The sequence below is a fragment of the Amphiprion ocellaris genome, chromosome 21 (assembly GCF_022539595.1).
Source record: "Amphiprion ocellaris isolate individual 3 ecotype Okinawa chromosome 21, ASM2253959v1, whole genome shotgun sequence".
Lineage (NCBI taxonomy): Eukaryota > Metazoa > Chordata > Actinopteri > Pomacentridae > Amphiprion > Amphiprion ocellaris.
This window is the reverse complement of record NC_072786.1, coordinates 7,784,520-7,808,880: the sequence shown is the minus strand read 5'-3', so window position 1 is coordinate 7,808,880 and position 24,361 is coordinate 7,784,520. Positions and strand designations below refer to the sequence as shown.

At 40.8% G+C, this 24,361-nt stretch overlaps 1 protein-coding gene across 1 annotated transcript in view; it reads left to right on the top strand.

The window, feature by feature from the left end:
• Positions 1-24,361, top strand: part of pdzrn4 (PDZ domain containing ring finger 4) — a 44,335-nt gene that overhangs the window by 6,348 nt on the left and 13,626 nt on the right. The window contains exons 2-3 of the mRNA XM_023288316.3: positions 19,989-20,260; positions 21,013-21,115. Of these exons, the coding sequence (XP_023144084.2) occupies positions 19,989-20,260; positions 21,013-21,115 (375 nt within the window). The remainder of the gene's footprint in view (positions 1-19,988; positions 20,261-21,012; positions 21,116-24,361) is intronic.

Below are 24,361 nucleotides of genomic sequence, written 5' to 3'. Positions count from 1 at the left end.
AGTTGGGGTTGTTGGGTGTAGAATGGTCAGATTTGCCTACAAGTTTTGTCTGCAGTCGCTAAGGTTTGCATTATATAAGATCTAGTTGAATGTTACTGATTATGCCTGACATTGTTTAGCAGAACACAACACAGTTTTCATCATTACTTTTGAGTCCAGAGTCCAGATTGTGTATGTAAGTACCATGAAGACACAGGAGACAAGTATATACGAATGAACTGGATGCAGAAGTCGAAGGCCGAGAAATATTTTCACGCATATTCAGTCACTGTTTCATTATTACTGTATTAGACAGCATTATTATTTTTTTAACAATATGACTTCTTTCAAGTCACTGTTTCTTTGTCTGCAGGTGCACAACTTCTTGCTCTTGTGCCCGTTTTCTGACAAAATACCCACTCAAGAGAAGTTTCTTGCCTTCAGCAGTCGATACACATCATCAACCCTGTCACCAAACAAGACAAGTCAAAATTGCACAATAAAAAAATATTCCCTTCCTAAATATCGCTGCAAGGTAACAACAGAATGTACAAGGTTTGGTCAAAAGGTGGCAGTTGGTTAAGGTGTGGTTCGGATTAGGCAATTATAACACTTGGCGCTATTATAGAGATTGTAGACTTGTCATTTTCAACCAAACTACAGCATCTGACATTTCAAAAGGCATTTACCCGTACTGTAGGTAGGTGCTATTATTTGCAGAAGCCAAGTCAATCCAGAGTGAATATTTAAAGCTGGTGCAGGCAGTATTTTTGGGGCAAAAGCCTTTTAGGATATTATAATTCAAGTGGTTTTAGATGGAATTGGAATTCCTGGCTCATTTGTCAGGCTTTAGAGAATATAGCTTGTGATGGAGGAGTTGGGTCAATGATATGTCTTTTCACCCAGATAAGGGACATTTACATATTCAACACAGACACCCTTTGAACAAGGTATATGAGTGGTATTTATAGATGATAGTTGCATACCATTTACTGCCTTGTTACTGAACAATCAGTAAATGCATGTTAGGTTTGTACCTTTTTCTTTATATGTATAGACATGGGTGTGCAAATTAGGTCAGTCTTGGGTGTGTCCTCCAGAGACAGATGCTGTGCCTCATGTCCAGCCTGTTAGACAGCATGGATGGGGCTAGACAGACACCCCTCCATCCCGCCACCACCTATGGAGTCCAGCGAGTGCCACACAGAGCAGGGGAGGCTGTGGTCAGACCCACACAGCCGTCCCCTCCATATGGCCAAAATCAGACCTCGACTGTGACTCTGTCCAGATCGGGATGCGAAACACACCGACGTTATCGCTCCACATCGGCCCGAGAGGTCGGGGCTTTATCAGCGCCACTGAAGAAATGAGAAAATGCAGTTATCATGCAGCTGCAGCAAAAATAATTATGTGGTATTAGATTGAACATCCTGACACAGAAGTGTGGGATTTGGGGAAATATTGGATGGGTGATGAATACAGTCTTGTGCTCCCAGGTTTCACCTTTGATTGTTTGGCTGATAATACGTGCCACAGATGAACGGAGCTGCTCACTTATCAGGGAGACACGACATCCACGCTTGTTTTGTTTCTGTCTGTCTCCGTCTCTGATGGGATTTTGAGCTTTGCAGAAAGTATCGGATGGACTGACCTTTCCATTTTTCTTCTTGCATTTTTCGGCCCAACAAGTTGTCTGCCTGTCTGTGCGGGTCGACGACTTTGACCTTTTCACCTGTGAGGGTAATTCCACTTGACAAGTCTCTCTTATGCTTTCACACATATACACAGACACACACTGCTGCTGTGGGAGGATTTGAATGGCAGATTTGTAGTGGATATCAAAAAAATGAATTATGTCTTTGGTTTGCGTTATCTGACATTTCTGATTCATTACTTTAACTATGAACGCTATGCATCTTTACTTTTACTTAAATTGGGTAATTTTTTCTTTCCCTTAAAAATGTTAATCTAGCATTATGGAAATGAGCTCTGCTGCTAAACACAGATCATCTGGTGTCTTCCATCATGGTTATAGTTGCTCGTTGGAGCACAGCATGGTGATAATACCACATGATTTAGAGGTGCATATGGCCTCGTCACCGGCGCCGTGGGTAGCACGTCTTCTGGTTGAAGGCCAAAAAATGGAAGCAGAAAACGGGCGATTATTCAATGCCTACTTAACGGAGGAAGCAGCAGCTTTGCATTGTGTGAGAAAGAAGTGGAATATCTGTGATGTTAAATGAGCTTTTGTGCATATATTGCTGTGCAAAGCGATAGAAAGAGTGATGGATACGCGATGGCTTCGGCACATTTAATGTCATGTGTAGGTGTGTCTTCCTTTGTGTGTCCGTCTGCCAGGCCGTGAGCAAACATATGTCCATGTATGTGTGTGTAGGTTGGTTGGGGAGGGTCACAAAGTCAGGGGAAGACAGGTCCGGTGAGGATAGGGGGGGGCAGCGACAGTCGCCGTTTCGCTCCACCAGCCAACAATCTCCCCCTGTGTTGGCTCTGATAAGCCCAGGATGAAAGCCTTTTTCAGTGGGCAGAGTGACACTCCTCACCCCCTCTCCTGTAACTCCTCCAGCCAAGGCAAAGGACGCTCGCGTGATGCATGTGCACAAACGACACAGCAACGTCAAGAGGCAGATATGCCTATTTGTTGTGTACATTCACACACGGAGATAATCACAGGGTCCGTCCATTCGTCAGCTTTACTGCGATTTCTCCCTTTTTACAACTGTGTAAAAATGTCATTCGAGCTCTTAGTACCTGACAAGAGGACTTATCAGTTGTTATCAGCCTCTTCCCTGATTACCATACTCGCCGATCAAGCCGAGTGGCCTGGACGAGATGATACGAGGGAGAAAAAAAGGAAAGGAGAAGGGTGGGGTGGGGTGGAGCTGGGATGAGGTGAACTGGAAGAAGCTGTGACAAACAATGAGGAGATGGTACAGTGAGGGGAAGTCGTGTGCCATCAATAAGTCCTTAAATCCCCCCATTCTCCTGATTTCTCCCTCCTTAACCTCTCCAAAACACAAAGTGCCGCCCTCCACCTCCTCCTCCTGCTTCTCCCATCACTTATCAGTCACCAGACACTGTTTCAAGTCCGTTCCATTTCACTGCCCCTGTCTGTCTTTTCCCCTGTTTGTCACTGTCTGTCTATGCGACTCATTAATACACTTTGGCGTAACCCCACCTTCTTCGGAGGTGCCGCGGATTGTTTCCAGGAAGACCCTGGAAAGGAAAAGATAGCGGCGGAAGGCACAGAAACCGCCTGTCATTCATGTGTGGCAGGGAGAGCCAATAATTTTGTCTAGTCTCACTGTGTGTGCTGTCAGCCGCTGACTGTTATACGGCTTGAAGTCAACCTTGTGCCAGAATAACCTAATAATACACCTTATGGCCACATGCTGCAGGCTATGTTTTGTCAGGTTAGACAGATGTTACAACGAACCATCTGGAGCTGTTATGGATACGTTGCAGGCATTTGCTGCTACATGCTGCTAGAAAAATGCACACATATACATGAAATATGCAGAAAAATCCCCAGATATTTAGCCGTTGCAGGGGGGAAAATGCTAAGGCGCAACTTCTGAGACATAAAAAACCTCCAACACCCTTCGCATTAGCATAAAATTTCTCCCAGTCAGATCTTTGGATGATTTTTGTGGCAGCGAAGGTGCAATTCTCATCTGAGACCGAATGTCAGTTATACTATAAAAAGCAAAAACCTTCACTGTTTTTCTTCTCTTTATTCTCTTTGCCAAAAATGTCTCCATCATGCATAAGCATCTGGGGAGACAGACAGACAGAAACAGTGGCTCTGAGTTGTTTCCAGCTGGTTGTTTGTAGCATGTTTTTCTTTGACAGTCACCGGGACACCTGTTCTACAGTGTTTTCGTCAAAGCAGAATAATTCGGTCTGCAGTTTGTGTCGTGCGGCAGTTTAGCCATGCGCTCAAAAATGCAAATGGACTGTTGTTGTGCCGCTGTCAAGTGTGTTGTGAACCCACGGGGTGTATCTTGGGTCCAGGTGGTCTGAGGGGGGATTAAGTTACAGCAGGGAGCTGGTGTTGAATTCCCACTTAACCAACTTGGGTTTAGAAGTCATTAGGCCCACTCTGAGCCTGGCATCGAGTCCAGTTACAGATAGAATAACACTAAACCATCTGCATAGTAGGGGGGTGATTACATTTAGTGCGGGCTGTAACCATACGCCTTATGCTGATATGAGAAATGCCCTCAGGGTGGAGGGCGGCTGAGGCAATGTTGTTTTTTGTTGTTGTGTGTTTGTGGAAATGCATTGTGTGGTGCAGTTTTATTAGAGCTTTTTAGATTTATGTCGCCATTAGTGTCGGGGTGCGTAGGCCATTTTCCACATAAAATACATAATAAGTGTATGTGTAGAAATGTTTAGGCAGAAATCTCCCAAATATATTCATGGTATAAGAAAGCCAAATGAACAATCCAATACTGTTTCATATTTCTGCCCAACTGAATGAATTTCTGCTGGAATTTAAACTGCGCAATTAAAGGATCAGTGTGTAGAATTTAGTGGGTTCTATAAGAGATGGAATGTCACCTGTAACTATGAATTATCGTGTTTCCCTTAGCTTCCAATGAGTTTTTTTAAAAGTAGGAATCCTCTACCACAAAGTCCACCATGTTGCATTGCCATAGTTCTACAGATCAATCAAACACTGCGTCAAAAGAGGGCCTTTAATGTTTTTTTCCACCATAGTTTCTCCTGGAAAGGGTGTGGTAAAGAAGGGGCTTTTAATTGGTAGTCCCTCCTTGATGCCATTAAATCCCACACACCGGTTCTTTAAGGCTTCCAAACCTAACAGAAAACACATCTTTATCATTGCAACAACAAAACAACCAATGTGAGTGTTTGTAAAAAGATTACTTGCAAGTGCCTTCCAAAAACACGGAAAATACCCAAAATAAAAATGACTCATGAATGTTTTCATATCCACAAACGCGATGGTTAAATTTTGGCAAGACCAAGGACACCAAAACAATTTTTTAAAGTTTGGGGAAGCTAATTAAAAAAATGCAGTCAAGGTCTTTTGACTTGTTATCCCCAGAACTTTCACCTTTGAGATCTGTAAATATTCAAGCTTTCCAATACTCTATGCACATATTGAGCGAGACCTGACTGTTCATCTTTTCCAGGATGTGAAATACTGCAATTTTGTCTGGCGTCTTGCACAAGGTGTCTTTTGGCATCATTAAGCACAGCTGATGGGCACATGGGAGTTTGATCCAGGAGACTGAGGATCGTGACCCATGTCGGAGCAGTATTTGTCATTTAATTCCATTTTATTTTGTGACTTCAGTTTACTTTACACTTAGTTTTTGGTAAAATCATGATGCTGGTTAAAATGGACTTGGTCATAACATTAAGCACATGCTACAAAGCTTCAAACTTTGCATTGCCTGAAAATGAGCAAAAGGGACGACATCAGCAGTGAACATATGGCTCTAATGGTGTCTATTCCTGACATTCCCATGTTTTTATGGATCTATTACACCGCCCAAAAATGACGCTAAAGAATACCCAATGTGTTCAAATCTGATACCTAATGAGACTAGTTGGGAGTGAGACCAGTTGAGACTAGTTCTTGACCTTAATCCAGTGAAGAAAGTTTTTTTTAAAAGCGTTTCTAAAGACAGAATACACAGAAACACTACTTGATGAAAGAAAGCTCTAGTATTAAAAAAAAGAGCCTGGTTCTGGTTGAAAAAACAGCGTTGACTCTCGGTAGGAAGGAGGATTGTTGACCCAACCGTCCACCCAAAGAGGCTTTGCAGTGCTTAAACAATGTCACACTGCTTCTGTATCTGATACACAGAAGCCGTACTTTCAAGTCAGATCATTTTAGGCATGACAAGCGTTGCAGTTTTTCTTGTGAGGAGGGATAAGCAACACGGAGAACCAGGTTTTCTTCTCAAAATATGGCCACAAAATCAGTCTTATCTTCCTGAGTGCACACATTCCTAGTCAGTCATTATCATTACAAAATGCTTCACAGCTTTGTTACGTGGAAACTCACACAAATTAGTCATGTGACCCATTTAGAGAAACAATGGTCCGAGTCAGTCTGTGATACAATCTGAAGTTTAGTGTAGCACCACTAATTATCACAAGACTTCAAATATGTTGGTTCCAGAGGTGATTCACACGCTCATACTCCAGACTTTTGCTCAGCTGCCTGAAAGAGTGAATACAGTTAAAGTCTTGATTGAGGCGGGTCGAATGAGGGTTAAATTGCACCACAGTGTGTCTCTCACTTAACCAAGCAGCCGTGCTTTTTGGATGGAAGTATTTTTCATCGCGGGGAGAGCTCTTCTCTCCACTGCTCACAGCTACTGGAGTGTGAAGTCGTTTTTCTTCCCCACCAAAGGGCGGACGGAGGAAGCTTCACGTTATGAATAATGCTAATGTGCTAGGTGCTTCCACTGAGCATAAACATGCATCACTTTAAAATCAAAAAAGTTTGGTGGGAGGAGGGAAAATGTTACACTCTAGGCTTCTTTTAAAGGAAAAAAAATCACTTAATTTTATGCAAAAAAGCAGCACATAAATCTTTTATTTTCCTGCTCCCCAGTAAAATGTTTTCACTTTCCAGGCTTTAGAATTTTTGCTAATTATGCCCCCTGCATCCAGAACTGGCTGTTTTGCCTTCAACCAAATATGTGCTCATGTGAAGATCCACAGATAGACTGTATTCAGTGATGATGTTCCCCTTCTGAACGTTACGTTTTCAGTTTTCACATGAATATTAATAAACTATACTACAAGTTTATTTTGGATCCTGCATCATATATTTTTGCCTCTGCGGAATGAAGTAGAATCTTCATGTAGTTTGGGATTATAAAATAAATGATGAACTTGGGTGTATTTTTCTATTTCTGCTCACTTCAGTGCTTCAAGCAACCAAAGAAAATGCTAATTTCCTACTGATGTATTCAGTCAGCATTCATTCAGCCTCAGTCAACCTTTGATTTCTGTGTCTTTTCTTTGGTATTTGTGTGTGGTGTCACTTTCATGACACTGTTGAACCGCTAATAGTGTGTCTGTCCAGTTGACCCATAGCACTGTGGTTGCTCAGACCCAGAACAATGAAAACGAGGAATGGGATCTTAAAGGCACCACTGCCAGATCTAAGCAATTCAGCATTAAACACTAGGCGAAATCAAACTAAATTAATAAGATTTTTGTTTCTACTCACAAAAAGAACCCACTTAGTTTAAAAAAAAATCATTATCGAAATGCCTCAGGCTACAACAAAATAGGATTAGTATTCTATCGCCAAATCACATTGGATTATAACCCACAGACCATCAATTCTCACCAGCAACAGAACAAATTAGAAGAAGTCTTTTGTCCTGGTTTCTGAATAATTCCTTAAATATTAGTGTATAACTAACTGAATAAATGTCATATATCTACAGGCATACTATACATTTCATTACTTAATGCCATGAAAAGACCATGACTCCCAAACCGTAGACTGTTTAGTGTTACTAGAAAAAGGTAATCAAATTAGAAGACGTCATTTGTCCTAGTTTCTGGTTAATGCCATAAATATTAGAGTACAGAAAAATCAATACTATATATCCATTGGCCTCTTTGCACATTTTTTTGTCCAAACATAGATTTTGAAAGGATTAAACAGGTTTATTCCATATTTTGTTGTTGTGAATGCTACAAAAAGACCAAAACCAACAAGCTGTTGGTCCATTTCTGCCTCTGTCTGTGGCACTAATCTCAAAAGGTGCCCTGGTTCCTATTAAGGTGTTAAAAGACAAAGAAGTATAATAATCATATAGTTGTATTTTTAAAAAAGCTTAACTACTACTGACATAAGAGCAAATGCTGCTTTTGTTAGGGACTATTTTCAGCTGCGGATTAATACATATTTGACAGTCTAGTGAATATTACCAGCAGCAAGACTCTGTGTGTGGGCTTACAATCAGTGCCCACATTCATAGTAATGAAGGAACACATGACCCAGTATGGCTCACTGATGTGGTATTAATAGTTTTGGGATACGAACTACGTCAAGGTCAGTATTTGTTAATCAGACCAACTAATCAAGATTTATCGACTGTAAGACAAATACAGGCTGAGTTTCGTACACAGTGCAAGAATAATTCACATGCTTGGATGGAGAATGCGTTTTCCTCGTATAGAAAAGTAACACATAACCTCTTTGTGAACTCAGCCGTCTGGATGAATTATGTGGGTCTAATCGGTGACCCCCGAGAGCCTAATTCAAACTCATTGCTAGTATGTGTCGAGGGGCTGGAGGAAGGGGCCACTCCATTGTTAAGCCCGGCTCACTGGCTGTTGTTTTAATGGCAGATGAGAGATTAATGGCGATCTAATGACTGTGGGGAGGACACAGTGCAACAATAGAGTCCTGCTTCAGCACAGGCCAAGTACATTAGTCAGTCAAGACAACTATCTGCCTGGATGCACACACACACACACAAGCATGCATGCATAAAAATGTACACAAAAAGCATCCAGACGCGAGTGAAAATGAGAGCGGCGTGTATCGATTTGTCAGTAAAAGAAGTTTTACAGTCATCCGGCGTGAGCGCGCCCCGTCTCATCACGAGCAAAAACAAACTGTGCTAATTCTCAACCCGCCAACCCCCCAACGTGACAAAAGGAGGCTAATTTATGCATTGGCGACATGATGCGCGAGGAATAAGAGCGTGGCAGCGGGGCTGGATGCTCACTCTTGGATGGCGGTAATTGTGATTTGGTTGCTAGGATGTTGAGGGTAATGAATGTCTTGTTGATGCAGTTTGTCATAACCCATGCCATCCGTGGCTGCTTGAGGACACAGAGCCTATTAGTTAAACACAGACACATTGGCCCTGCCATGATGTACGAGCCCACCAGGCAGAAGGCATTAGTCACTTTATGAGAGAAAACGAAGAAAACTGCCAGACTACAGTATATGTTGAATACGATTGTGGATTAAACCAGGCAGACTGTAGCAAACCTCTTGACTTTTGCCGTCAGGTTTTACAGTCTCGAGCTGCAAAAGGAGGTTTTTAATTGGACTTCGCACAGTTTGGATTATCTCAGCGACAATATGGGAGGAAGTTGGGTTTTTTTCCTTGAAAGTATCACCGGCACATACACTGTTGTATGAATAAAAGAAAATACCCACATTGTAATTCCAAAAAAGTCCAATACAAGACAAATCGTGTTTCATTCCAAGGCTGCACCGGTAGGAAGGATCTGTATTCATGAAACCTAATTGAAAGGAAGCCCGCCTTGCATATAAAAGTGGTACAAAGAGCAGGAAATGAGATGGTTCTTAATGCATTCGCTGACAGATGATAACCTTTGATTTCCCCCCACTTACATCAGAAATGGCTGCTTGGAATGACAGTCACATGTCAACAGTCTCTGACGTCGGTGTGCGTGTCTCTGCTGCTGGTGTTGTTAGGAAAAGATAGACATGTGAAGAGCGAGAGAGGAGAAAACCCCCTGAGACACAAATAACAGGCAGAAACAGAGGGATATGCAGTTTCTGTTTATAGGCGGCTTTGGCAACATGGATGTTATTTTACGAAGTAAATCAAACTGAAATGGTCTGACTTACAGTGACAATAAAGGGGGAAAAACACCTCAACAGCTAGACAAAGAAGAGCAGCCCACAGAGGAGAATGTGAGAAATGAAAGCACTAATAAGAACAGATCAGATGTTCATGAGTCATTATCAAGGAAATGGAGACACACACATGCTGCCATGAAAGATTAACATTAAGCTGGTGTTGTGTTTGCAACCACTCAAGAAGAAAAAAACAAGTTGGAATACAATACATACATCATGACGTGTTCAGGGCTATAAACAACTGTTCTTTTATGGAGTGAGCTGAAAAATGACCCAAAATGACTGACTAGCAGTTATTGCATAAATGTTTTTCTAACCTTTTTACTGCACTTGCATCTTCAGGTGGCTGTTGGTCAGTACCTTTGACTCTATATAAAGATGGAGTAACCTTTCATGATGTTACTCATAGGTTTCCTCATTCAAGATTGAGCAAAAAGGCGACACATTAGAGGAGCTGAGGCGGGCCATGTAAACATTTCTGGGTTATGGATTGTCCTGTGACTGGATCCACCAGTCACTCAAAGCAGCCTTAATAAAGTATAACTTTAAACCTCAATGCAATTGAAATGGGTGGGTTTTATAAAAATTCACCCCCTGTACAGTTGTCATGAACAAGGAATTCGCTATAGAGACCAAAACCATTTTTGTACCAGATTGCAAACATGTTTATTTCTGCTGTAAAATTGAGCATTTTAACATGGGGTCTATGGAGATTGGCTCGTTTTTGAAGCCAGCCTCAAGTGACCATTCGTGGAACTGCAGGTTTTGGCACTTTAGTTTAGTTTTTCAACGCCAGACGTTATCGCTTGGTGTCCACACTACACTGCTGTTTTAGAACCGCTAAAATGTAGACTTGTCAAAATGTAGGTGATCTTGCTTAAGCTTGTAATTTCCAGAGCTACATTTTAGTTTGACGTTTCAAAAATTATGATGCATTTACATGCAAATTCACTTCCTAATTGGGGGTTATGTGTCCTTCCCTGATTTGTGAATGCATAACCTTGAAGACGAAAGCCAGACTTGCTTTTGAAGCCAGCCTCAAGTGGCCATTCGAAAAACTGCAGGTTTTCTACACTCTACACTGCAGTCATTTTTCAGCTCCAGAGATTACTGCTTGGCCAGTACTTGAGTGTTAATTAGTGACAGCATTCGCATTCATGATTCTGTTGTCTCTATCAACTGGAAAAACAAGCAATTCTTGGTGTTCTCAATCCATAAATCAAAGGACATTTTTCTCCTTGAAAAACTGGTTTATAAGACACATTTACCAGACAACACCAATCAGTTCATTTTGTGGTTTGGCTAACTCATAAAATATATAATCCAACAGCACTTATCCTACCCTTGATTTTAGAAGGGACACTTGGGTAGAAGGAGTTTTAAACACCCAAATGCTTGCAGATTATCTAAAATGGATTGGGGAAATCTAAGAAATAATGTTTTGTTTTAGTCCTACATAGAGAGGCAACGGTGTATGCTTTGCTACAGGCCGGCAAAGTCATTGTTGTTGTTGAAGGACACTTTAGCAGTGCACATGCTTCATGACAATGAGCTTAAACGCAGGAAAACCAGTTGAAGGACGGTACGGCAGCCTGTTACTTGGGGCGAGTATCATTGAGCTTGGACATGTGGGAAACACTGGCTTGTGTTGTTGCTGCAAGACCATTTAAATCCTGCTACTCTTTAGCTCAAAGTTTGTCCATTTTTATCTTTCCTGCTCTCTCTGAAGGTGAGATCTAACAGCTCGAACCAGCCAGCAGTGTGAAGAGCGATACCAAGAGGAAACACAGTCTAATCTACTGCTAACAGCCGCTGTGTGATGAGGAAGGGATTGACCTGGCGGGCTACTTAACATCCGTCCCGACAGCAGCTACTTAATCCATGTTTCATGTTGTCATCCTGTCTTCCTCATGCAGAACTAATTGGTTGTTTTCTCCTGTTGTGCCGGAGCCAACGTCTATAAAAAAGAAAAAAAAAAGCTGAAGGACACTCACAACAACTTGTGCACACACTCACAGGCATGGACATAGATGTAATCATGGAGGCAGATGAGCACAGGCGGGAAGAGCTGAACTCAATTCGAGTCGTACGGGTTCTAATAAGAGCACTGAGTGAAATCTCCTTGAACCCGTTGCCATAGCTTATCGCGCACGCATGCACAAACCCCAAACCACCAACACAAACGCTCCCCCTTCCTCGCTCTCTCCCCGTCTGATTTGCATTTTGGTTAACACCGTAATTGCCTCTCATTAAATACCTTGTCACTTTGATTAATTGGTGTGATACCGAAATGTAAAACAGCAGAGCGTTACAATGCATAGTGAGCAGTTGCTGATTGGGAAAGACGAGTGAGCCTGGCAAAAAAAATGCAAAACAGAGGTGAAAATGTCTCTCGTGCACTTAAAAATAAACAAAGTAAATAAAGTTGAGTCAGGCTTCTTTACGACCCTGAAGCAAATCTCTCAAAATGTGAAGAAAGTAACGCAGTTGGGAGGATGATTTGCAGTTACTGAAAGTCAAGACTTCGCAGTTTTCCAGTTTTTAAAGTCTAGACATGGTTTCAAACGGATATAATGACGAGGATTGATGCACTTTAGCCAAAGACCTTTTGTCTCAAGTTTTTTCTGACTGAAATAGGGCAGTGGCCTAGATGCTGTAAGACTGAGCTGTTCCTGGTTTGAATCCTCGATCAGTGCAACAATGCATGTGTCTTCCTCTATGAAAGTGTCTCTAAGCACACAAAGGTGCCCTTGAGCTCATCTTCAGCTGCTCCTGTGAAGGTGATCACAGGGCAACACAAAGAGCCCCAAATCTTCTCTGTCTAAATATAGGCTAAAAATGAATCATATCACATCATAACAACAGTCATCTGCTGCAGAAAGTCATAATGCTCAGCCTAAAATTACCTATAATTGGAGTGAATTATATATTTTAGCCGTTCCCAGACACATCTTACATAAAGCTGTGGGAGACTCTTTCTCCTTTGAAATGGCAGGTGCTGTAATTGTGTAGTGTGTGAGAGGTAATATAAAAGTTAGTTTGTACTTTCTAACTTCAGAGCACTTAGAATTTAACGTTTTTAAGGAAAATAAACCTCAACAATAACTTTCTGCCACAGCAATGTACCTAAAGTTTGAAAAACTATGAAATCTACTAGTTTCAAAACTTCAACATACAGAAGTTCTGCGGCTTAAAGATACATTTTTTCATGTTTTTTAATATAGAACAAGTTAACGTGTGCCATAGTCAAGGGTACATAGTAGCAGTTGGAGATGCCACTGTTACACTCATCAGGTTTGTTAATGATTAAGGCTACGGCCAAGCTAATACACACAACTTTTGCTACGTTTACATCTAGCGTCCACCATTGACTGTCAGTAAAGTTTAATGAACCCTCAGTGATGGCAGCCATAGGTTTCCTGAACAACAGTTTTGAAACTTGGTTTTGTGGATTGTGTACCATCCTGCAAACATGCTGATTTCTGCTATAAAGTTGGGCTTTTAAACATGGTGGTCTTTTGGGATTGACTAGCGTTTGGAGTCACTCTCAAGAGAGTAATTACAGGTTTTGGAACTTTGGCTTCGTTTTTCAGTGTCGGAGGTTGTTGCCTGGTGTCCACACTACTTATGACCCCTAAATTGAAAACTTGTGGAAATGTTGCTGATCTTGTTTAGTTTGGAAACCCCAGGGTTGTATTTTAGTCTAAAGACTTTTGGAATGATAGAGGACGATACAGACGTCCACGATCACTTCCTAATTGGATCTTGTCATGTGTCCTTCCCTGGTTGGTCTCTCCACTACCCTTTTCCAGAAAGACAGCAAAGACGAAAACCAGTCTTCGTTGTTTCACACACGTCTTCCAAAGTATCCGTGTACACTCTCATGAGTTTTTCAGATGATGAAATCTGTTACTGTGGGCCTAGCAGATGCTTGCATATTCACAGATACAGTAGTTTTCTATTTGCACTCTCCCATAAAGCTTTGGCTGAAGAAGAACAGGAAACGGTTGCAAAGTCTCTCGCATCTCTGCTGCTGAAGCTTGTAACTGCATCAGAGGAATCCATAGATGTCTTAGTGGCTTCACTCAGACTCATAAATGTCTTGGTGGCCTCCATCCACAGTCTTTTTTCTCATGTTCTCACAGTTTTTAGGATGCCTGCTCAAAGCAAAATTACACCATATTCCTTCCATTTCTTAATGATGGATTTAGCTGTACTCAAAATGATATTGAGTGACTAGCTTTTCAAGAACCTTCATCACAGAGGTGCAAAGGTGTCTTTATACTAGAATCACTTGAGATGCATTCACTGCACTCAGACGATCTCCAATTCACTAATTGTTTGACTTTTAGCACCTATTAGCTGCAACTGTGTTGAATGAAGTGACACTTTTGATGCCTTTTACATTTAATATTTTTAATCAATTGACAGTACTTTGTAGAAATTTGTTTTCACTTTGACATGAAAAGCCAAATCAAATTGATGGTGATTCATGGTGAAAAGCAATAAAAATGGAAAACATCCAAGGGAGGGGTGCATGCTTTTCATAGCTACTGTAATATCAACCTTTTATCTGGCAATAAACATGACAAAATGCTCATCAAAAAAAACAGCTGTAAACAAAGAATGTAATAAAAGGTTTATTTCAACCCCCTCCCTCTTTCGTTTTGCTTGTTTTCCCTGGTTGCTTGTCACACATGCATCGATAGCGTCGCGTTATTCTCATCTTGCATGCGGTGTGATTCAGTTGACCGAGCGTGTAGCCCACCAGTTGCACAGCCTGCCACTCAAACGCATGAAACCGCACTCTTCTTTGTCTCAGCTGCACTGGATGATATTGCATGTCAAAGACTTTTATTATTGAAATGAGACATTTATGACAGCGGGCCCTCCTGAATCATCTCGACGCAGCGAAAGGAGGAAGAGAAATGAGATTTGGCAGATTACTGGGGCACTCCACCTGCGCTTCCTCACTCATCACAATACGCCAGTTCCTATGAATGTAAAAGCAGTCGTGGCGTATTGAGCTAAAGTTCACAAAAATCACGATCTGGGGGATTGTGGTTAAAAAGAAAACGTGATGGTGTTGAGCGCTGCGTCTCAGGGGCAGATGAGGTCAGTGCTGAATGGATACCAGGTCCCTCCTGGGCAGCGTATTGTTTCCATTGTGAGCCTATTCAGTGTAAGATGCTGCCATTATTCAGTCAAACGTGGTTAATGCAAACATTGTAGTGCTGTTTTAAGTCTGTCTGGAGCTGATGTAATGCCTCAACCATGTGTGTAAGTGTTCTGTTGTGTGTTTGCTTCCATTTGTTCACATTGACACCGTATCTGTCAGATTTAGCTGTGAGGTTGAGTGGTTTCCATCCCGCTCTTATCTCTGCGCAACAAACACACCTACTCACAAGCGACAGCCACACATAGGCACACAAAAAGTGCACATACAAACAAACACTTATTCTTATCTATGGGCTTTTCTTATCGCTCCTGTTTGTATTCAAAAGTAGAAACAACATTCAGTCATCTTAGGGGCGAACAGATAAAACCCTGCGACACATTCGAAGGTTGACACGAGCCGTTAACTGAACACAATGAAAGCTTCAGGTCAGGCACTGGTTGGCTTTTAATGGGCAATGATTTGTTTTATCGTGTGAAAAATAAGCAAATATGAAAAACCATTAAATACAAAATAGAGCTTAAAACACTGATGCCGCCATGTGGCTCCAGACACCAAGCCACTAAAGCAGAAATGAAAGAACAACAGTTAGCTTTACATAGCAACAAACTTACCAGCATTCTTTGTGCTCTTTCTGGTGAGTCTAAAATCTTTTTTTATTAATATTTTGTGTTAATATGTCAGTTTATTGTCACATATATATTAAGTGGTAGCCAAATCCTAAGGTTAAGTTGGGATTTGTGATGCCGGGAAGTTTTCTATAAAATATTCAGGGCTCACAGACCAGACTACAGACAACATAACCACTATCCTTTCAGTAAAAAGTAGGGAAAACTACACACAACATGTTCTGTAGATCTGGACAGTGCAGAGTGACAGAACACTGTTTCTGGATAAAGATGTTACAACAGATTTTTCCAAAGGGCATCTTTTAAACTAAAAAACTATTCATCTCCATTGTATTGGTGACATCTAAGAGTCAGGTTTCCCAAATTAAATCTATCTTCAGAGCCCAATACCACCAGGCAGAAGTCATTCTCATTCTTGTTTAATTTATTGTGAGTTTTCTGTAAGTTGGAAGTTTAATAAAAGGGGTTTTAATGATTAAGTGGATTGTCTGTCATTGCCATTATTGCAAATAGTGCTTTGTTTGACCAACAATCTAGTAATCCACTTAATACGCCACAAAAAAATGTGGTGATTCTCCACAGGAAACCATATCTAGACTTTTGCTAAATTTATCATTGTATGAAGAGTTGTGATGCTGCTACATTCATCCTGACTGCAATCATTTTGTTCCCAAAAACATCACTGTAGAAACTGTGCAGCAGCTCAGTTATTTGCTTCGCAGGAATTGTATATTACCGCTCTTGTCACATTTATAAATTACACAGAGCTGATCTCTCAGTTTGGAGACAGTATCTATTGTGCTTCTATGCGATGCTCGAGTTGTTTTATAAATTCTAATAAGAGACTTTCTTCATTTGTTTGTTCAGTGCAAGCGGTGTCTTAAAGTAGAATTTAAGAGACACTGTGATGCTGAAATATGATGGCAGGGTGCAGCGTCAAGAGTTGGCTCTGGCTCAAATGGCCCTCATGTGTTAACCTCCTGCTAAACTAGTTCTCTTCAAGGGTAACTAGCTAGCTTAAGTTACCAGATCAATGTTTGGGGCTGCAACATTCAGCCTAGAGGAATTCATGTGGTCAGATGTGGTTAAACTACCTTTAAATCACACATTTAGGTGTATTTATATATCAGGCCTTTGTTTTTCCTCATTACTGCACCTTTATTAGGTCTTAAGATGCAACATTTTCTTTTATATTCATAAAAAAACACGCAAAATTTCAAAGACAAATAATGAACATACAAAGTGATCCAGCATAAGGCAAATGGCATTTTCACTAAAGGCCATAGATCGATGATGGACACACACTGCACTCGTAAAGCACACAAAGTAGAAAGACACACACACACACAAGCTACAGTATGTTCATTCCTCTAGAAGTGTATCAAGCGCTACTTTGAACCTTGACCTTTAAGGAAGGAGTGTTTGGACAGACCAGACGCCCTAGTTTAGGGCTACTGGGAGCCATTTTTATTGGCAATGATAACCTTTAACTTGAGAGGTATATGAAGGCTGCGCTAGATTGTTGGTTCATTACTGCCGTCCCTATGGGCTGCTGTGAACTCCCACTATTTTTAGTGTTCTCATGGAGCTTTCTCGGGTTATATCAGATGATGTAATGAGGTGTTATTGTCTCTTTGTCGTCTTGGTCGCAGCAGCCCAGTCGAGTAATGAGAGAGGAATCTTGTAATCAAAATGGAATTACAGTTTGATATTGATGGAATCCACACACCTGAATGCCTGCTTATAAGCCACGCACACACACAGATAGGAAGGTAGCTGGTATCACTAAATTAAACTCCAGTCTTTGCACGAATAAACAATAATATATCAGTTCTGGGGGGGGGGGGGAAGTGCAATAAACAGAAAGGAAATAAAGATATTTCACTATTATGCATGTTTGTTTATGGTTCATTGTATCACCTGAAGCTTTAATGCAGACTTTCTGTGATAAAAACATAAAATAGCATGACTAATATAATAATGAATTACACACTTAAAGTCTAAGTGGACATAAGGAAAGGAAATGCATGAATGAACTCCTTCATTCACAAGCTTTTTGCACGATCCACATCTCAATTGGCTCAAAGCTTTAAAAACCCTTCCCCAACATGTCTGCTTCTCTTTATCTCCTCATTTGTGGCTTAATTATCCCTAATGTTGTAAATCCAGTGCATATTATGTCCAAATGTGTCATGCACACAAACACCCACACACACAGGAGTCCTGCACGTTCTGAGCCATTATCCCTGGTCTTTGTCACATCTGCTGGCTATTAATCAGCTCCCAGTTAGCTCATCAACAAGCAGATTGAACGGAGGGACAACAGCAGGTAAACACACTGGCAGGTGTACCTGCACAATCACTTCCTGCCTTCCAGAGCATTCCCACTGATTGGAGATTAATGTGTCCATCTGGACTCCATCACAACTTCAAAATGTTATGGAACTTTCTCTACACTCTTTTTGGAGGTGGGATAGTGAAAAAGAGTTAACATGAACATGAGATAAAGAAGGTCACATGTTTGAAGCAGTTATCTCATAAAGTCAGAGGCCAGTATAATGTCTTCTCTGATGGTCAGCCAAAGGTTTTCTCAACTGCTGTTAGTCCCCAATATGTCAACAAAGGTAGTCCAACGTGGATAACAACCAAAATGCTGATACTACACTGTAAAAAAAAAAAATTAAGGCGTAAGGGTACAGTTTTAACTGTATGAGATACGTATAATATGATATTTTACCGATTGTCCCTAATTTGTCCCATTACAGAATATAAAGTGTAGTAAAATCATTGAAAAAAGTATTTATTTACATGCTCACTTTAAAAAAACAAAACAAAAAACAGACCAAAAATGTAAATGACATTCATGTCAATCTATATTATATTATTAATTATTTTAAAATAATTTATTGTATTATTGATTTACTATTTTTGAATGAAGTTAAATCTGACAAAATAGAATTACTTTACAGATATTAAATTGCCAAAAGAAATTCTTTTAATATTGACTGAAAAAATTTTTTACAATTTGTTTCACTGTTAAATCACAGATTTTCACAGTTTAGTTAAACTTCAGATAAGAATGTGTAGTAAAATACAGGGAAAAAAACATTTCAATACTAACCATAAAACATAACTGTAAGTTAAAAATCTGTATTTCTAAAAAACGTTTTTTTGGTGTTTACAAGATTTGACTGTGAAATGACACCATTTTTTGCTGTATTAAGGTCAGCAAAAAATACAGCTATTTTTCAGATATTTACCAGTTTTCTAATATGTTTATTAAATATTGAAAAATGGCAAATTCTCTCTGTTTTGTTAAATTACAGATAAGGTCTTCCAAAATCACCGTTATTAATCATCATTATTAACTTGCATGTAGACTGTAAAAAAAAAGGGGGAAAAATTTGCCAATTTTTACAGATTATTTTTTACAGTGTGGCATCACAAAAAGCTGCAATCCAAACATATAGTGGCCAATTTGCTGCTACTGAGCACTTCCCAGGAGTAAATAAAAGCATGTCAGTAGGCATTTCTTAATGTTTGTAGTTGTCTGACCAACAATGATGCTGGCATTTGAGTTTTGCTTCCACATTTTAGACCCTTGACAAACACTTCAACATTCTCAGACATCCAAAAATCAATGCAAACAGTGAGTTTCATGGTATGACAGACTGGAAAAGAATGTGAGCAAATGCTTCGACACAGAGAGAGCCTGCAACTGGATGACACATGGAGCACATTAGATGGAGTAAATGCATACGTGTGGGTGTTTTCACATTGACAGCTGTTGGTATGACGTCTTACACAAGCACACCTGTTCTCAGCTGATCCCTTTGGGCCACAACCTTTCCTGATCTTGTGAATGAAGCAGGCTCTACTTCTAAAACTGGTGTTCTGCAGGGAGCAAGATGTACACTTCTCTTCGCTCTACTTTGCTGCTCAGTTGTATAAAATCAGTGCTATTATTTCAAGTCTAATGGGCTCAATGGTAGGAATTAAATGTGAATAATGCATCTGAGTTAGATTGATTTGGAAATAGATACGGAGGCAAACACAAAGAGATGAAATGAGCTCATTAAAGCAGGCTTTGGGGAGTTTTTTACTCTTTCAGCAAATGCTGGAATCAAGCACATTATACAGGCTCTGTAAATTCTCCCATTGCCTAAAGGTTAGCAGATTTTTGAAGAACTGGTCAGCAGTTAAAACATCTGAACCTGCTGGGAAAGTGTACTGTGTAGGTAAAATACGGAGGAGATGTAATGGGCTCGCTCCGTCAAGAATTACTATCAAAGTGCCCTTTATAAAAGCACTTAACTTGAAGTTGCTTTATAGGAAGTCATTCAGCTTCTAACTGTGCCGACTTGTAAAGGTATTGTAAGTTTTCCAGGCGTGAACGTGAAAGAAGCTGTTGCTGAAATGACTGTGACTGAGTGACAGATCTCAGCGGGTAAATGGAGGTTAAAAAAAGACGTGTCTGCTTCCGCTTGTCACTTCACTTCCTCCCAGGCTGTTCATTAATTGCCGGAGTCTCACCTAACGAGACTCTCTTGTCCCTAAGGTGAACGGGCGTGACTTCTCCAAGGCGGAGCATGACGAGGCGGTGGTGGAGGCCATCAGGCGAGACCCCATTGTTGTCCAGGTCCTCCGGCGGACACCCACCAGAGCCACGGCTGCCGTCGTACACAACCACAGCGGTGAGCCACAAGATGTGTGTGTGGTCGACGTCTGCACACAAACTGACATCACCTTTGAACACATCATGGCGTTGGCGAAGCTTCGGCCGGCTACTCCACCGGTCCCCGACATCTGTCCCTTCCTGCTGTCTGACAGGTGAGGCCAAGTGATTGGAGGAAAGTAGAACAGCTATGAAAGTGCTCAAGTGTTCATGCCACACACTGAGATGACACAGACAGGCTGGAAATCCTCTCGAACCAAGGCCAGGAAATAGTTTTTCCTGCAGTTTTACCTTCCCTGAGGTTCCACCGCTCTTCTCTTTCATTTTCACAGTAGCTATTAAGCAGCCCTATCACAGTGTGGAAACCCCCCAACAAAGCTAAGTACTGTGATATCATTATGCAGAGCCAAACCCGCATGCAATAATTGCTTCGGTGTGCTACATCCATTTTCTTTAATGGGGGCTTTTGCTGGGCGATTAAAAGCCAATGGGCTGATGGAGCAGGCATTCTGATGCTACATCCATTCTCTGGCTATTTATAGGGCTTTGCTGGGCAGCGAATGAAATCAATTTGTCCCATAAAACTAGAAATCTGCTCGACTTGGTCAGTGATTATGGGAAGGCAGTTATCCAGGTCACGATTTACAGAGGTCATGGCTTTAATAAGGGGATGGTTGAAGTCTGCATTGCTTCTTTGGAGGTTTTTTGCAAAATGGGATATCCGTTATTTAAAAAATGACATAAAAATTGAGAATAATTGGTAACATGACTGTTTGGTTGTACAAGAAGTAATTTAACATGGCTGAGAATAGTGTCATAGAGCAAAGATGTTACCAACATGGAACTACTTGCATATTTTTGAGAAACATTATTGATCTAACTGCTTCTTCTTCTCTTTTCTCTGTAGTTGTCATTCCATCCACACCATGGAACACGAGTTTTATGAATGTCCCGAGTATCTGTCCAACACCCCGGCAGAGGTGGAGAGGACTGAGGAATATGAGTATGAGGTACAGTTTAGCCTCATAGATTTACTGTATTCATCCATCGATTTCCAGAGTTTGCACTGAAAAACGAAAGTTGTTGGATCAATATTAAATGAATTGCTTCAACTGATAACATGCAACTAAGTTAAGTTTATCCAAATTAAGCAAAAAAGTCATGATATTGATATTGGTTTAAGTAAGATCTACTTAAATCATTCCTCTCAAATGAGCATTGCTGCAGCCTAATTTTAAGGAAAGTCAACTTGAATTTTCTAGTTTTTCCAACTTTAGTGTTGGCTTTACCCAAAAGTAAAATGCAAAACATGATTTTCTAAGTACTTCTTGTTGTTTACAGTGTAATCTTACTCAAAGAAAATGACTGTTGAGTAGTAACATGGACATCAATTTTTGAAATTGTTCTGAAATTCCAATAATCGAACATCGGTAAAAAGGGACAAGATATCATTTCAAGTGGATAGAATCCACAAAAGTAAACTAGCTTCACCAAAGCAGAAAGATGAGTGAGGTTTATTTGGAACAGCACTTCAATTTAAATACAGCTCAAATACAGTGTTTACACTTTTTTCTTGCTAATCTTTTCTCTCATGGCATCACCAGTTTAAAATTTCCACTCTTACAGGAGAAATCTGCAGCACCTTGGTGGCATAGAGGTGTGGATGTTGATCATGTACAATAGTATATCTTTTTTATATCCTTTATTGTCCACCTTCATCATCTCTTCTCTACTACTCACTATCCACTGAAAACCATAAAACTCTTCAAAGAATAATAATTACTAAAAAAAAAAACACCAAATAGAAAAGTCTAATTAACAGATCACATTTATGCTCCTAATTCTGAACAATTCATTAGTTTTCTTGTTGTGTTTTTATCATACCGTCTTTTCAATAAGCGTGGAGAGGATGTCTTCATAATATGAAACTGGCCTTCAGTTTTGCAATTAATGATCACATGGTCATGATGTTGTATCGTATTCATGCTTAGTCCAAAATCGACACTTTGTGCGACAGAATTGCTCACTGGACTATTTATAAGCTATTGTGACTCAGACATATAGGCTTATTTTTCTCCATTCATACAATGGAACGTGGGGTCACCATTGTGCCAGTAATTCACAATCCCAGGAGATAATCCAAGGCCAGCCCTGATGTATGACGCTCACAAATCTCACAACAATACAAGAAAAATTGCCTACCACAATAATAAAAGAAAATTGGATGCCCCATGTGAAAGCAGCATCTACTCTTTAGACTGTTCTGTGTAGCATAGCAAAGTCCCTGGGTTCGAGACGGAAGGCCATTCTTCATATAATCGTACCAAAAGAAAATCCCTCTCTGAAAGGCCTCCCTGTTGAATTACCAGTGTGATTCATTCACAGGCGGTTAGCTTCCCTTTCATCACGAACTGCCTGTCAGATATTTGTGTGCCTTTTCAGACACACACTTCAGGCTGAAAAGAAAATGTGAACATGCCTAAATGCAAGCGCTCAGTGAAAAGACGTGTAACTGAGATCTGCAGCGCTTTAATTAAAACTGAAGATGATTTAATGCAGCATCGATCTTATAACAAGAGTCTACAGCCTCAGACTTTGTGGCAAGCTCTGTGCTAATGCCTGCTAATGCAAATGACAATGATAACAAGTGGATGTTCATCAACTATAATGCATTTTTACTATCTTGCTCCATTGGGGCAGCGATGGCCTCAAGTTGTAGGGCGGGTTTTCCAATAATCGCAGGGTCAGTGGTTCAATCCCAGTCATGGTATCCTTGGTCAAGACAACCTCAAGTTGTTGCTGATGGCAGGTCAGTACCTTACAAGACAGCTCTTCTGCCAATGACATGTGAATGGGTGGATGGGAAACGCACATTCTTTTATTATGATTTTTAAAAAGTACCATAAGAGTGCAGATCATTTATAGATTATATGAGCCAGACCTGCAGATTCAATGTGCATGCCTGTTAGATTTGTCTGAGATTATCCCATCTTGCTCTAATGTCATGTAAACAAATGCCAAGAGAAAATCTAGAAGAATTTATGGCACCCGTCATATATTTAGCATGGCATTTTACGCAAAAACAAAATTGTGGTGATGCTAGAGGAGAAGTTAAGTGATCCCTGAAGTAAACAAGATTCTTCTTAATGTCCACATTTGACCAAATTCAATGGCAGTTTCTCCAGTAATGCTGAGATGTTTCAGTCAGAATCAAAGTGTGAACTGACTGATCAACACTGCCGTCCTTGGAACTGCCCTGGAAGCTTAACTAAAAACACATAACGGCTCATTATGGAACAAAAATAAATAAATGCTAGGAAATATATGTTCTTCTTTGTGTCTAGTCTTAGCACGAAGTCACACTTGGTTCTGCCAGAGTTGCCTCTTGTGCTCGATCATGTTTGTGATAATAATTGACAGAATGTCAATGAGTAGTCAGGCTCAGGAGGGGATCTCAGAGGCACCTCTGATTTTAGCAGATGACATAGCTTTTTTGGCTTCATCAAGCCACGACTTTCAGTGTACGCTGGACTGGCCTGCAGTTGATTGGGAAACAGCTGGAAGGGAGTCGACAACTCCAATCTGAGGCCATTGATCTCTGTTGGAAACCGGTGTATGTCTCCCTCTATTTTCAGTAATCCAGCTTCTTTTTTTTCCCAACACTGTACCTCTATATATTCAAATACTTTTAAGGAGCATATTCACAGTCTGTCCCTACAAGTGTCTCCATTGTGACACATGCATCATGTCAGTCAGCTCACGGACCCTGAGGTCAGTCCAGGTGACAGTGATGGCTGACATTTGCTACTGTCGGTGATCCTCCTTGGTTTAATAGGTGCTTCCTGGTTCAGTGAACTGCATTGTGGGTCATTAGGATTCCTCTGCTGCCAGCTGGGACCTTACCTTACAGCATCGTCTGGATGAAAGAGCCTCCTGTGTGGGTCGAGGGTAGAGCTGGGGGGTGGAGGGCTTGTGTGTGGTAATAGCAGTAGTATGTGGGTCGGCTTTACACAGTCACACACACACACACACACACACCTGCCAGACGTACACACACCCAATCAGCTGTCCGCACTTTTCCCTGTCCATCCATGTGTATCTAACTGAAACATGAATGGCTTTCCTCTTGGATGAAACAGAATAGGGCTGCCATTCCCAGGAACATTACTTCTGACTGACGGGTTTAGCTCCACTTCAAACTGATTGTCCACATGGGTACTCCGACTGTCAGATTACTGCTGCTACTTCTGCCAAAT